This window comes from Lethenteron reissneri, chromosome 20 (assembly GCF_015708825.2).
Source record: "Lethenteron reissneri isolate LAM-NWPU_2019-01 chromosome 20, ASM1570882v1, whole genome shotgun sequence".
In the NCBI taxonomy this organism is placed as follows: Eukaryota; Metazoa; Chordata; class Hyperoartia; order Petromyzontiformes; family Petromyzontidae; genus Lethenteron; species Lethenteron reissneri.
Window position 1 is genome coordinate 5,159,832 of NC_083798.1, and position 15,951 is coordinate 5,175,782.

Consider the following 15,951-nt stretch of genomic DNA (forward strand, 5'->3'; position numbering starts at 1 on the left):
TTTTAGATAATCACCCTTTTTAGAGCAGTGAAAGGGGAGATGTATCACTTGAGAAACAGTTGGAGATGACACTTAACACCATGATAAGTTAAATGCCTTGAAGAATTTCGATTTAAATTTCGATTTAAAGCTTTCGTGACTGCAGGGATTCATCTTCTTGGTTCTTTCGGTAAAGTCACGTAGAAGGGAAGTAATAAAATAATAAAAATAAAACATAATAAAATAAAATAATTCTCACGACGTTTCGGCTACAACGCAAGCAGCCGTCTTCAGGTGAAGAATGAGACACTGCCAAGCTAGGAGCTTATATATAAGCTGCGTTGGAGGTGGAAGAAGAGCGCCTTAACAAAAGAATGTGCATATGAAGAGGAATTTAGCATATTCATGGGAAAATGCGTAGGAGGTGGGCGGGGGGGGTTTCAAAGTCATATTATGCCCATGCATTATGCAGGATCAACAGCACCAAGGGGGGGGGGGGTGCAGGGATTAGCAGTAACAAAGGAAAAGAATGTTAATGATATGTAGCTGCAGTTACTCAACAACCACGTAGAAAACTAAAGTATAAACTCAGCTTATTGTAGAGTATAGTAAGTATACTGATGGTGCTATGCAATTTATACTTTAGTTTTTTATGTAGTTTATACTTTAGTTTTCTACGTGGTTGTTGAGTAACTGCAGCTACATATCATTAACATTCTTTTCCTTTGTTACTGCTAATCCCTGCACCCCCCCCCCCCCTTGGTGCTGTTGATCCTGCATAATGCATGGGCATAATATGACTTTGAAACCCCCCCGCCCACCTCCTACGCATTTTGCCATGAATATGCTAAATTCCTCTTCATATGCACATTCTTTTGTTAAGGCGCTCTTCTTCCACCTCCAACGCAGCTTATATATAAGCTCCTAGCTTGGCAGTGTCTCATTCTTCACCTGAAGACGGCTGCTTGCGTTGTAGCCGAAACGTCGTGAGAATGATTTTATTTTATTATGTTTTATTTTTATTATTTTATTACTTCCCTTCTACGTGACTTTACCGAAAGAACCAAGAAGATGCCTTGAAGAATGTTGGCATATGAATAGTTTTGCATTCATGTGGACAGTTTTTTCCCCATTAACACATTTAGTATTAAAACAATACTCAAATATGTATCAACACGTTTCGTTAAATTAAGATATATGAGAGATTTTCAGAACTGCACGAGTGGAAAAAGCTGGTTATATGGATTGTGATCAGCAGTAGAATTATACTCTTAAACCAATTGGTATGCCCAGCAAATCACCTCTGTAGTACTTTCTAAAACAATTCTGTTATTGCTATTCTGATTTTCTAGAGGATCTAAAATGTGTGTGTCTGAAAAACACATGTACACAGTGACATTTCAATAATCTGTAACCGACTTAAAGCTTTCGTGACTGCAGGAATTCATATTCTTTGGGTCTTCCGGTAAAGTCACGAGCGTTCGTCATCAGGCAGATGACGAACGCTTGAGTTGCGATCGAAACGTCGTAGTTTTTTGTTTGTTATTTTCTTTGAACCTATCTACGTGACTTTACCGAAAGACCCAAAGAATAATCTGTAACCGGTTATCTATGACTCCTAATTCCCACAGGATCTGGTCATTCTGTGATTCAATCTGCAGACTGGTCTTAAAATCATTGCGATAAGAAGAAGCAATTATGAATTGAGACTAAATTCTCTTATTATCAGCAGGATCCTTGGATAATATGAAGGCCGTTGATGATGATGTGTTCAATTAATCCTATTATTATTCTGATTTCTAGAGAACTCCTCTTGAGCTCCCGCCAATGGAGGCCTTTCCAGCAGTGGCATGAACGAGTAATTTCAGGGCTGCACCTTTATCATTCACCTTTGTGTTGATCCACAGAAAATACAGGTGATGATGATGAGTATGACTCTGATAAGAACGATGCTTAAAAATGATTGTCATGACTGCCTTTGTCACTACCGTAGTTACTGTCACCGCTGCCGATGGCTTGGTGATGATAGCAGTGGTAAATGTTTGCCCGCGTTATCAACACCAGACACTGCTGCTGAGCATTGAGGCAGGCACTCAGGGGAGGTCAACCGATGGTCGAGAGATGAACAGCGTACTGTGTCCGACTGATGGGATACGTCTACGTACTATTTCTTTCTCACCGTACGTAGCCAACCGTGCTAATCGCAGGTGCGGATACAGTACAAGAAGACTTCACAGATCGTGCCATTAATACAATAGCTGTGGGACGATGACGATTATTAGAATGATGATGAATTAAGTGGTTGATGTTGTTTGGAGCCACTACATTTTATTCTAACAATTAAACCTGTTGGCTATTGTAGTAGATGCTGGATATAAGCACGCCCTTGGTAACAATGCCAGCAGTGCTAATGTCAGGAGTTGGGTAATTGAAGGGTGTGTTGCAAACATCACAATTGTACCTATATAATTCGGTGGTATCCAGCTCTTACTGTATTGTAAATAACAGCTGCAGTACTGAACCATGTTCTATATTCATTCCATGGACATCGATTACTAGTTATAATGATCAACGATAAGAGGAGTTCGACTATTTCTCTAAAAATCATATGGACATCATAGTACAAGCAGGAGAAGATCAAAGCAACAAAATTAAAACCAGGATGTTTAAATGTTGCCTCTAGTTTCATCAAGTCTAGCATCTAACATTTAACTTGAATATATATATTTTTTCATGAGCAAATACACTTGTACATAAATATGTATCTACCGTGTACACTATATTAAAATGTATATTGGAGCAAGAATACTCTAGAGGCCGATATTATTTTTACAACCCAATAAAAATATCGCGTTTGTTTTTATAAACTGAGTTAGCTTTTCACGAGGATTTGGCATCTGTTAATCATGTTGGGTTAACGAGGATTCCAAGAGTAAAGTGTGTTACCTTTATTGCCTAGCTGGACATTCCCGGTTGGGTATTCCTAGCTTGGTTACACTTTACCACGCAAGGACCATGCTTAGACATGTCAACGGGACTGTGGTCACCACTTGTGTAGTGATAAACCATCACACGCGTTCCCCATGGTGAGCTGACTTGAGATGTTGGCTACACCTGCTGCCCGGGTGTTTACCAGACTTTCCAATATCATTGTGGCTGCCCACAGAGTGGACAGATGATGCAGTAAACCCGACTTTGTCAAGCTGTTCTGATTGGTGTGTTGGTATTGGTGCATCTACCGTCGGCAAGAAGTTGTGCCAGGTAAGCTGTTAACAATGGCGCCTCGCATTGGGATCTATGGATGAAATGGGCCCTAAAAATGTCAATTATGAAAACAGTGGCACCAGACAGTTTCGAAGGTTCGTGTCTTCAGAATTTATAGAGATTGATGGGGTTTTTTGAATATGGTCAGTGATTGGTCTTAAAACAAATTCCTGCGGAGGGAGCTGGTAGGAACGTTGAGTTGGTCGGTCAATGGCCAGGGTCAACGGCGGCGTGGTGTATTCCGCAAATATGCCCGACTGTGAGGGCGGGCACAAGCCGGCGTGAGTAGGTTAAACGTTGAGTTTTATAAGGGCACCACGGGGTGACCAGCCCTTCCTCACCCAGCCCCACTCCTCCAACCCCCCACCCCACCCTTCCCACCCAGCCCCTCCCCACCCTCCCCACCCAGCCCCTCCCCACCCTCCCCACCCAGCCCCTCTAATATTGATATATATTAAATTATGCATTGAATGTATTGCTAAATGTAAATATAGTTTTTGCAATGACAACAATTACCATAATAGTCGAGCATATGTAAAACTGTAATCACCCAAAGTGGATAAAACTTATAACAATGTATTCCCATAGAGGAATCAGTACATTAACATAAACAAAGCATGCTGCTAGAAGACAACAAAAACCTCTGCTTTAGCTAACGCATATTTTTTTTTAATAATTAGCAATTAAATGTACTTCCTTGTAATGTATATTTACTTCTACAATCACTGCTTATGCATGAAGTTTAGGTTGCTAATCAACATACAAATTGTGAATTATATTTTATGTAAACACACTTGGCTTACTATCTGTACATGATAACGTTTATAAAGTAACCGTTAACATATATCCGTGCTGTATCATATCGTGTCATGGGCAAAATACATCTCAATAGAGTATTTAAAGAAAACTAAAATGTGCAAATATAATTAATATTTTGAATGAATTTAGAAAACGAACAGCTTTGTTTTTATTTATCTAATATCTTCAACGTACTGTGATGTTAATTGTAAAATAAAAATGCAGTGGTCTATATTTTGAGTTTACTTACTATGAAAATAACAATAATAATCAAACACAGCTACTGTGAATACACCGCAACAGTCTGGAATCAATACTCACCTTTGGACACTGATTCTGAGTTAACATGTACAGCACATTTGTTGTTGTTTACTCAAGGGGTCTGCAAACCGGGAAGATGCCACGGAGATGGATGCCCAATGCGAGGTTGCTGGCTGGAAGACGAATACAACTTTTTATTAGAGCGGTTGCTCTGTGCCTGTGGGAAACATGGCTCAAATGTGGCCCTGTGCATTGTGCCGTCCGCTTCATTAATACGATGACATCGTTACAATTACATTTTGTGGCAAGCTTGGAAAAGCATTGACAAATCACGATGTTGACAATTCACTTTAGGTCCAGAGAACAAAGCAAATGTGTTTTGTTGATGTAAAAAAAAAGTGATTGATATTAAAAGTTTGAGATTGAATTTAGGAACATCTGACCTGGTTCTGATCTCACGCACTCATCATCAACTCACTCTGACCAGTGTGCTCAAGTAAGGTCAAACGACCCCATGATCAACATGGCATGGGGATGCCTTCACGCATCAGTGGATTAACAAAGGGCTATAACGTATGTATTGTTTATCATTATATAAACAATCTCAGCTTTCTTTCACCTGAATTATTTTATTATGAACAATTTGTTTAGCCTAGATTATTCTGATCAGTACAAAAAAAATATCGAACGACTGCACTAGAAAATTGCCTATATATGTTTCACAATATCAGATACAAACATAAATAAAATAATATCAACAGCGCGATAGATAGTTTTTTTATGCTCACAACTTGCACCCCGCATCTCCGGCTTCAGTTGCAATATGCGGATGTCTCAGGTGACAATATGACAATAGCTCTCAAAATGGCAATATCTCTCAAAATGGCAATATCTCTCAAAATGACAATATGCCGATCTCAGCTCTCAAGGCAACCACCAGCCATTTCAGTCAACCACTGGCAAACCAACGTCATATTTTAGGGGTCTGCATAGTCTGCAGGCAATCTGCCACCCCACCGCGTGGCTCCGAGATCCATTTACTTGAGAACATTTTAATCTGGCTTGGCTACACAGCCGTGACTCACGCCCACTCCAGGTGCTGTATCCCTTCGCAACATGCACAATGAACTTCCTCAACTGCAATCAGATTTTATGAAATACGACCATATATTGAGCACATCCTTAGATTTGCTTTGAATCTTTTTTAGTCATCTTCCATCGGGTATGTATTCCCTTCTGTAACCAATGCTTGTTTTGCCCAAATGTTAGTTTGCCAATTGTTAACTTTACAGTTGTGATTCTTGTTTAATATTATAAAAACGTGCTTGCAATGTCCTTGTAAAATGTTTAAGCCACATCCTTTAAGTAGAGAGTAGAGCTTCTAAAGGGCATCTGGACTTGGAAATCACAAGACAAACATTCAAATGCGTAACCAGTATCAAAGCCAAATGTGCAAGTCCACTGTCATCATCCGACCAAATTGTATTTCTAGAAGCCAAAAAGACAATGTTTACAGAAACAAAATCAAGGTCATCTCAAAAGAATATTTGCTAACAATGCACGGTCATTTTACTGCAGTAAAATTAATGTAATACAACAGAGAGTCGGATAACATAACAGTATACTAGATTTGTGTTTCTATTTAATTTATACCTGATGACGATTGCTTGTGTAACAATCGAAACGTCGTATGCTAGTATTTAATTTAATTTATTATTTTATCTTTATACGTGACTTTACCGAAAGAACCAAAGAATAATTCCTGCAGTCACGAAAGCTCCAAATTAAGTTTAAAATTAATATGTTTTTCAGAATCAGAATCTTTATTTAGTTGGACTGGAGGAATGTGATGAAGCTCTATTTCACAGACGTCCAGTTGGGGCAGGTCAGCAAATTACAACAGCAAACAATACAGAACAAGAAACGATAGCACTGCAAAAATAGGGAAAAGATCTCGATAAATACGTAAATAAAGCATAGAAGTAAACTGTGATACTAGCTTCCCCAGGAGCCAATGTTATATTATTGCATTGTAATGTAAACCTGAGGCAACTGAAATTTTTTTAATAAAACATAATCCACCATAATTCAGTTATGTAATCAAATATACCAATGATTTTACAATATGCACAACCCCATGAGTTTAATTCGAAAACACATTTTCACGACACTTATAATCCAGACTTAATAACATTTACAGGTGTTACTGCATTACATTATGTAACACAGAAATGGCACGCAGCTACTCAAGATTGTATTCAGTTATGTACTTTAAAAGGAATATTATAGGCACAGATGTTTCCCTGAACTCAACTGCTCTCTTAGGGAGACTGCATGTTCATATACAGCTGCATCTCGATCCGGAATGTTGAAAACAAATCCAAAGGCAATTGCCTGGCCTTTGTTTTTGAACCCAAGACATTATGGAAATATTTGTTAAAATGCTATTAAGTTTAGAATAATTGATGGGAAAAGAATTGAGACAGCAGGTTGTGGAATGAATTTGCCAATCACATCACGAGCCTTCAGGTCAGCAATGTGTAATATATTTTCATCTTGATAAAGAAAATGAAGCAATGATTGTTCTGTTATTCATATACGAAACTATGCATTTTTTATAGGTATTGTGACATGCCCATGCATTTACTAACACGATGAATGGTGCATAACAATGTACTGTTTATGCTCTAAAATAATACGAATATTGCTGCGTCGCCCCGTTTCTTCGCAATAAAAATACGTTACATTTATAAAGCACCGAAAGTAAAAAAAATCAATATCTAAATAACTGTATCTGTATATTTACCTAGACTTGTTAACTTCATTGGATGCATATTTCCATCGCTGGAGACTCCGACCAAGTCCTCCCAAAACCACCAAAAGCACTTTCCATCTCAATAATCATGCAGAAGATGTACACCCTTGATGGTAGCACAGTGCACTATGACCCCACTCCGAGATATCCAGGGGTTATCATGGATAGACGCCTGACCTTCCAAAGCCCCACATAAAACAAATCTGTGAAAAGACCAAATAATGAATTGCCCTGCTGCAGAAACTTGCAGGAAGGACCTGGGGAGCCTCAGCTGATATGCTACCAACTGCCGCCCTCACACTCATCAACTCAATGCACTCCAGCCTGGTCCGGGAGTTTATGCACAAAATTGCTAGGTACACAATTAAATAACGCAATGTGCATCATAACCAGAACATTGAAACCGACACCAAAAACCTGGCTCCCTGTTCCGGTGAATATTCTGCCACCAAACTGCAAATGAGTTTACACATTTTTGTCAAGGCGCTCTTCTTCCACCTCCAACCCAGCTTATATATACGCTCCAAGCTTGGCAGTGTTTCATTCTTCACCTGAAGACAACCGCTTGCGTTGTAGCCGAAACGTCGTGAGAATTATTTTATGTTTTCTTTTTATTATTTTATTACTTCCCTTCTACGTGACTTTACCGAAAGAACCAAGAAGATGAGTTTACACATGTTTTGCCAACGATGACCTACCCATCAACCAAGACCTCAACAATGTAGCTCGCTGCTGACTCAAGTCCTGATCCCCCTCATGAGGTTGTGCTGTTACCATCATAGAATCTCACCCAGATCCGGAAGAATGCTGGTGAACAATGGAACAACTCGGATGTCCAGAATAAACATCTCATTCGAGACATTTCCTCCTTGACATTTCCTCCTTGAAAACAGTGCTGTAACCATCAACCACATCATCAGAAGATGCACATCTCCTTTATGAATCGGCAATTAACGACAAGCCACAGTGTGATTGTGGCCATGCAACCTAAACTATGGACCATGTCGTAAACAACTTTAGTCTGTGCTCCCTCAAAGGAGTAATCGGAAAACTGTCCAAACTCTCTCCTGTATGAATGCATGTGGAACTCCTTTTGCACCATACATAGCCAAACGTGGTAATCTTCCTGAAACCCTCTCATGGCTCGCAGCCGTTGACATTGGCATTTAGCTCTCGAACATATTGCCATGGTACGCAAGAATAGAAACAGCAAATGTTACATTCTACAAAAAAGCACACTACCGTTGTACAATTTTTGCTCCCCTTTCAAATAAACGTATTTGTGCATAATGAGGCCACTCCGAGGTCATGTTTGACTGCATTATTGCCGTCGTATCGTCTGTTCTTCATTGTTATGATTGCAAGCATATTATTTTGCAAATCTTCAACATGTTCCATTTAATGAAAATTTTGAATTACCAAAAGCCTTTTCCCTGCTTATATCCTTCGACATTTTTCTTCTTTTTTGCATTTAACTAACACAGGTAGTCTCTAATGAAAATAGTCTGAGGGATAAATGGAGCCAATGAAGAAATGCATGTTCCTTTATACGCATTGAGGGGGGTCAGGCACCTTTCTCTAAAAGTAAGCCATATTCATCCACTTAACATCACCGCACGTTAACCATAGCACTATTCTCCCCCTGAGCTGCCAGTGTTAATTGGAAAAACAAATGGTGACGAATCGCTTCATAAGTACAGTTCCAATGAAAAATTTACTTCATAGGTCCATTGGTAGAAACGAAAAAGGCACAGGTCAAGGAATAGAGCAATGTAGGAGTTAATTCAAAAACGAATGCTCCATCTAATGCAATATAAACTCCGGATTTACAAGTTAAGCAACCCTTAAAATTCCGTGTCTTTTTTCTGCGAGCTCCTGAGTATATTTGCATTCAGTATCGTCGGCCAAAAATGGCTCTTGCTTCGATAAATATTGTTCAAAATATAATGCTAAGGTGGCAATTTAATAGTGTGGCTATTGGCAAACTCATTGGTGTGAGCAGGCCATCAGAAAACTATCATTGAAAATCTTCCATAAACTCAGGAGACATCACGTGCAGGGACCTGGGGTATATTGTTTATTATTTGTTTTATTTAATATCTTGTGCTCTAGCTTACTTTATGCTCCACCTATTCCGCTGTAATCTTTTATAAACTAAGGATTGTAAATCTAAGAATTCCACGAGATCCATACTGAAATGGAACTAATTATATGTTCTTGCCAGTGGTGCATACATATGTCATAGGTGACAATTTTCACTTGCAGAAAACGTATTCTTTGGTCACATCACAATGCTGATTTCGATGATCAAGTTAAGATTTTCAAAATCACATAATCAAGTTCTTGATCACATTTTTTTGTTCATAACTGCATCTTCATCCACCTTTAATTATGGCCATATATTTTTTTTCTGCTATATTCATGTGTTGTCCCTGCAATGGTTAACTTTTTTTCTATTCACATAATGATCTTAAGTCAAATACTCCAGTGTTCTTTGCACAATTTTTCAATCATTTTCTGACGTTCATTTTCATTCCTTCGAAGCTTTCACAGAGGCTTAATTTTCGAAAAAAACGTTTTCAAAACATGTACCAAGAGGACCCACCAAATTTAGACTACATGAAGTTCGCAGACAAATACAGATTATAAGTCAGTTGACATTTGCTTTTGCCAAGGCTATTGACAGCAATTTAAAGTAATTTTCATAAAATAATGTAAGAAGAACAAGAGCATAGACATAAATGGACAGCTCAAAGTATGTATGCTACATTATCAACTAATTACACGACATCTATAAATAATATATGAAACATGTTCTTTTTAAAATATTTATTGATGAGACTTTTGTATAAATGGCTTTTATAGAATGCTAATCATCTTTAAATGTATTTCCTAAGCGAACACATTGGTTTTTTTCTCAACTAGCATTACAATATATTACATGTTTTAAAATGTATGCCACTTCATGGTACAAGTTACGTATGCTACATACGTTGTATGTGGGGTTTGTTTTGAAATAAAACAGTGAACTCGCTATTGAGCCCCCATAATTCCTATGGCCGGGGACAGCTTCTCTATAGGACAATCCCTGTTGACTTTCCACAGAGTACTCCTGATTTCATTGACCTTGTACAAATGATAGAAAGGCAGAGGAAGACAGCCACAGGGATGGCAGTAAGACCAAATCAAAGCATTCGGAGGCTGCTGCTAATGAATTGGAACAACCCAGCAAAGGAAGGAATGGAAAGCAATGCCTAGAAGTGGGAAGTTACAAGCTGACATCAAACAGCTGATGGGCTGAGTGTGAACACTTGACCAAAATTTGAAATTGTGACTTTTAAATTTCGAGTTGAGGATTCTACCACCGGAATTTACAGTGTGCTTGTTTGTGTTGCAAAATAAAACTCAATATATACATACAAAGTAGTAGCACTTGGCACACAGTGCCTTGAGAACCTGGTAACCGGATCACAATTCCTGATCCTGGCTAACACATCAGCAGTCAGTAATATCCAAAGCACTCCTGGGACTATCCTTAGCCACCAACTTGCACCGACCAGTGTGGTGAAGTATGCCATACAATTCTAGATTTGAAGCTTTCGTGACTGCAAGGATTCATATTCTTAGGTTTTTTCGGTAAAGTCACGTAGGTAAAAAACAATCTCTCATTTACTTGATACAGCTGTCGTGGCTGTGACGGTACCACCTGAAGACGGAAGCTTGTGTTGCCTCCGAAACGTCGTGATTTTTATTTTATTTTACTTTTTAATGTTTTTTACCTACGTGACTTTATCGAAAAAACCTAAGAATATGCCATACAAGCCTCATGACCAGCATGGCATTGGGTGATCTTTATCAAACAATAGGCTGATGAAGGGCCATAAGTCATTGTTATTATGAAGCACAATCGTAAAGAATGTTCTGATTACACTGTGCACTCACCATGCCGGTCGTAGCAGACCACTCGCTGGAACTGTGTTCCAGTGCCACACTTGGTGTTGCCGGGGATGCAGATGCTGACTTCGGCTACGTGCCAGCGATGACAGCGGGCGTCCTCACAAGGGATGGCCTCCACGAGGTGGGGACAGCCACCCAGGCCGGACTCCCGTGCCGACAATGAGGAGACGGAGTAAGGAGAGGAGGCAGAGGTGAAAGGTGGTAAGAGCACCTTTCGTTCGCGCAGCATAAAACCTGTCAGAAGGAAAGAAGAGCGGTGCAGGATGGTCAGGTGACCGACGAGAAAAACGTACGCAACATCAGCACAAATATTAACAATAAATCGGTCTTTTTTCTCATTTAGGATCCAAAATATGAAAAGTGGGGTTGCACTTTAAAACTAGTATTTTATCTGAAATGTACACAAATGTAATACACTTGTGATATTCATATAACATATTTCAATGAAGCTTCGTGAATATTTACACGAAAACGAAATTGCTCAAATTAGAAATGATGCCTCAAACATTATTACATGAAAAAAATGAAGACAAAACTTAGCTGAAGAATTACAGAGCCATTCTCCTCCTATCACACATATATAAATGGTCCACAAAGATATAAGGAAACCGAATGATGGGCATTTTAGAAGGTAATCGACCACATGATTAAGCAGAATTTATTTTCAATAAAAAACTGTTTTTCTACCATTTTCCACATACACACTATTCATCAGATATTATTTTAGATAAAAAAATATCAAATAATGAATCATCATTCCTGGCTTTTATAGACGATAGCAAGTCACTTGATTAAGTGAAAACTGATGCAGTCATCCAAGCTCTTACATACCAATGCCTCTTTATATATATGTACATAAATAAAAGTTTAACTGCTACGCTGAAATTGCATGAAAAAGTGACAAAATACAAATCAAAAGATGAGTGAGGCAAGCAGATAAGCACTAAACAAAGTGATCCATAGCAACATTAGAAGATATTTTCCAAAAATGATGGAGAAATAAAGCAAACGTAAATACAGAGCATATTGGCCATGTCAGATTTTCTCAACACATGGCCATTGTCACAACCAATGTAAATAAGCTACATTCAATGATTGAAAACATTAACACAAATGCTGCAAAGTTAGACTCAAGATAATCGTGCACAAACAAAATCCAATATACAGCAAGTTCACAAAGCAAGATATAATCATTGTTGGAGGAAAGAACTGGAAAATGTATCAAAATATGTATATCTAGGACAGATATTTAAGGTGGATCGAAATCAAAAGGATGATGTAAAAAGTTGGATAATAGGAGGTGGAAGTTTTTTTAGAAAACTGAACTTCATAATGGAAGTCAAATCTCCGCTGTGACATATGGATCACAAACAAGTATATTCATGACAAGACATTAAAAGAAAAGGTGAAGTGTGCGGAGAAACACAGCGAGGCATTCACGTGTAGTGACACCAAGAGGAATGCAAGGATTAAAGAACGCACACGTAAAACACATCGAAAGCAGCACTCGTGACTTGGGCAGAGGGGCGAGTCACTAAAAGTGACAATGGCTGCTGGTCAAGGCTAACGACAGAATGGCAGCCAAAGGAGGAAACATGTACGAGAGAGCACAACGATCGTTTAGATTGAGCAATTACATAATCTACTTCTAGATTTGAAGTTTTCGTGACTGCAAGAATCCATACTCTTTGGGGTTTTTCGGTAAAGTCACGTAGGTGCAAATAAAATAAATAAATAAATGGATAAATTTTGTTGTCTTCATTTTTATTTTATTTTCACCTACGTGACTTTACATAATCTACTCTTGCACAAGTGCTCGGTGGACAGATCATGGCTGATGATGACGATATATTTAGGCTTCTCAGCCATTATACTGGTAGGAACCTCCTGGTTACACCAGCCCACAGGGTTTATTGTGTCCGTCCGTCCATCGTGCATCCAAAAATGTGAGGGGTGGGGAGGGGTTGGGTGGGGAGGGGCTGGGTGGGGAGGGGAGGGTGGGGAGGGGCTGGGTGGGGCTGGGTGGGGAGGGGCTGGTCACCCCGTGGTGCACTCACGCCGGCTTGTGCCCACCCTCACAGTCGGGCATATTTGCGGAATACACCACGCCGCCGTTGACCCTGGCCATTGACCGAGCAACCCAACGTTCCTACTAGCTCCCTCCGCAGGAATGTGTTAATTTTAGCTAATTCACTTCTCATCAAACATATTTGCACATCCTAAACAGGCAATTGTTATACTTGCCGAGATGTATTGCTCATACAATATACCCTAATTGGTTGTCAAAGGTCAAGTTACCTACTTCCCATTTGAATGAGCACAGGGAATTTTAAACAATAAAAAAGAACACAATAGGAATCATAAAATTACTAGCACGGGTTTATTTGCGAAACTTTTAAATGCTAAATGTGCCCTTAGCGTATGAAATGAAACACATTTAATGGGGAGCAATTTAAATGGCTTTGATGCTTCATGGTGCAGTCTGATAATTGTTCATTTTTTGTCACACCTCATCACATTCCTTGTGAATGAATTGCATGGCAAGAATAGCTTTTTAACAAGTTTTGCACAAAGTCATGATTATAATAATAATGCTAAAGAAGGAAAGAAAAAAAACAAATGCAATCTTGCAAAAGCGAATAAATCCAAATTAAGGTTAGCACCTCACAGAAAAACATTGGCTATAATCACCCGCAATCGTGTTTCATTAATGTTGTTCGAAATTAGATTATCCCAGTGTACTTAGCAATTACCTGATCTCACCAATGTCCTGCACATTAAATGCAAATTATTGAAATTCAAGTCAATATTAACCTGTTAATGTTGGTTAGTGAGCTTCAGAATGTAACATTGTAATACGTACTATAATATTTTTTTTATGTGTTATGTTTCCCCTTATATTCATCAAGACATCACAAAGCAAACATGTGCAAAGCCCTCGTTGATAAAAGGTTTAGAAAAAAAACGTTATTTGCCCAAGTGATTTATTAAACTTTAATTACATTTTTAAATAGGATTTAACTAAATACCTTTGCAAAAAAGAAAAATAATTTTTTGCCTAAAAGTGCCGCTTTAATCCTAATACTTACAAATCACTTAAGTTAGACTATTGACCACCACTTTTAGCCTCACATGGAAAAATCCATGTCCACTACAAATAGCGGTATTATTGAGCTAGGCCTGTCTAATTGAGAACCAAAGCTGGCCCATTCAATCAGACTCTGCGACATTCAAACATTCAAGTAAATTTACAGGAAGGATCCTGATACCTAACCATGTCTGGCGATCAATGGCCCCCCAATCGACCAGGTACACGCAATATTAGAGAGACGAGCAACATGGCTGCTGCTCCAAAAACTTTACCATTTATTGATGAGGCTGTGAATCTAGAATGACCTAACCATCGTCTTGACATCCAATAACATCATATAGAAGGACCAACCATAGTTTTAATCCAGGAATGTGCAGGTTGAAATAGAAATGTAAAATAACGTCTCAAATTATATCATAGATTGAACCTTTGGCAGTTAGGTATAAATGTCCATTTAAGACATGGAGGGACATTTTTAATAAAATGGGTTCGTATTATTTTGCAAAAAGTTACTATTTTGAATAATGCTAAATACATATTAACAAAAATCTAATTTCATTGTTTAAAAGTCGTTGCCTGCATGCAAGCAATACCATACCCTCATTATGGTTCATGCTTTTGGAACCTTGATTTGTTTGGAAATCGATAAGCCAATTTCCTTTGAAAAAACATATCCAATTAATTCAATGTCCTTTAACACTTGTGAACTAAGGCTCTAACTCACCTACCTCTACCTAACTATGAAGATATGTCGGCAGCTTCCAATATCGAGTGGACAAGAGCTCAACAAAGGCCCAACTACTGCTCTGCTAGAACTCAAAGCATCATCGCCTCAGGCGAGAAGATACCATCCTACAGGCTGCTGTAATAGCCCATCTTTAGAACTTACTGAATCCCCTAAGGTTCCATATCTCTCCACCCACAATGACTTGAATACCGTACAGCGGATGTAATTAAATGATGACTAGGTTAATGTGCACTTGTCTTAGCCCTCAACAGGCATGTCACCTGCAAGCTGGACTAGTGCCACACTTTTACTGACAAGGAAATTATCACACTAACTCCGAAGCACATTTCCAAAGACGAATTGCCATCAATAATTTGCTCGTTTGGCCAGTTTTTATTCTCTGATTGATTACACGGTAAGGCATTAGATATAATTTTAAAATGTTACGATTAAAATTTGATATTTCTCTTGCATAATACATTTGTTACAACCTGTTCACAAATCTATTTAACACAGGCCGCTATTAAGAAGTTTAAACATTACAGTGAAAGTTAAAGCTGTGATGTATCCTAAGGACTGGATAACGACCATCTCCCCTGAGTGCTTTACAAATCCTGAAGACATTAGTGGCTAACGATATCCTTGGTCTGATTATGCAAGCATTTCTGTTTACTGATGCTCCAATAAGATGTGTACGCACTGTGGCCCAAGTACAATGTTCTTATTGAGTTAAAGCTGTGGATACTCCCAAGGCTATTGAAGAAACTGCATTTAAATCAGGAGGATGTATTTGCGGTTGTTAAAAATGAATATAACAGTTAACATTACAATAATAAGAATAGGTTTTCAAACACCAAATATATATCTTTTGCAAAAACTCAAGAAAGGGGAAAACCTCTTCTTATATTTTATACTTCGATAATGGCAAAAAAAGGTTATTGCAATAATATGACAAATTTACAGCCCTTTACATCTATTGGTGAAGTCGGTGCCAGCAACGAGTTCCAATATCACAAAACACAGTTGTGAGCTATGCGTAGAATTAAACTCAGGTTGCCA

The 15,951-nt window shown here is 38.5% G+C and overlaps 1 protein-coding gene across 1 annotated transcript in view; it reads right to left on the minus strand.

Annotated features, from left to right (window-relative positions):
• The window catches only part of THSD7A (thrombospondin type 1 domain containing 7A), a 329,681-nt gene that overhangs the window by 121,068 nt on the left and 192,662 nt on the right, over nt 1–15,951 (minus strand). The window contains 1 exon segment of the mRNA XM_061554639.1: nt 11,060–11,308. Coding sequence (XP_061410623.1) covers nt 11,060–11,308 — 249 coding nt within the window.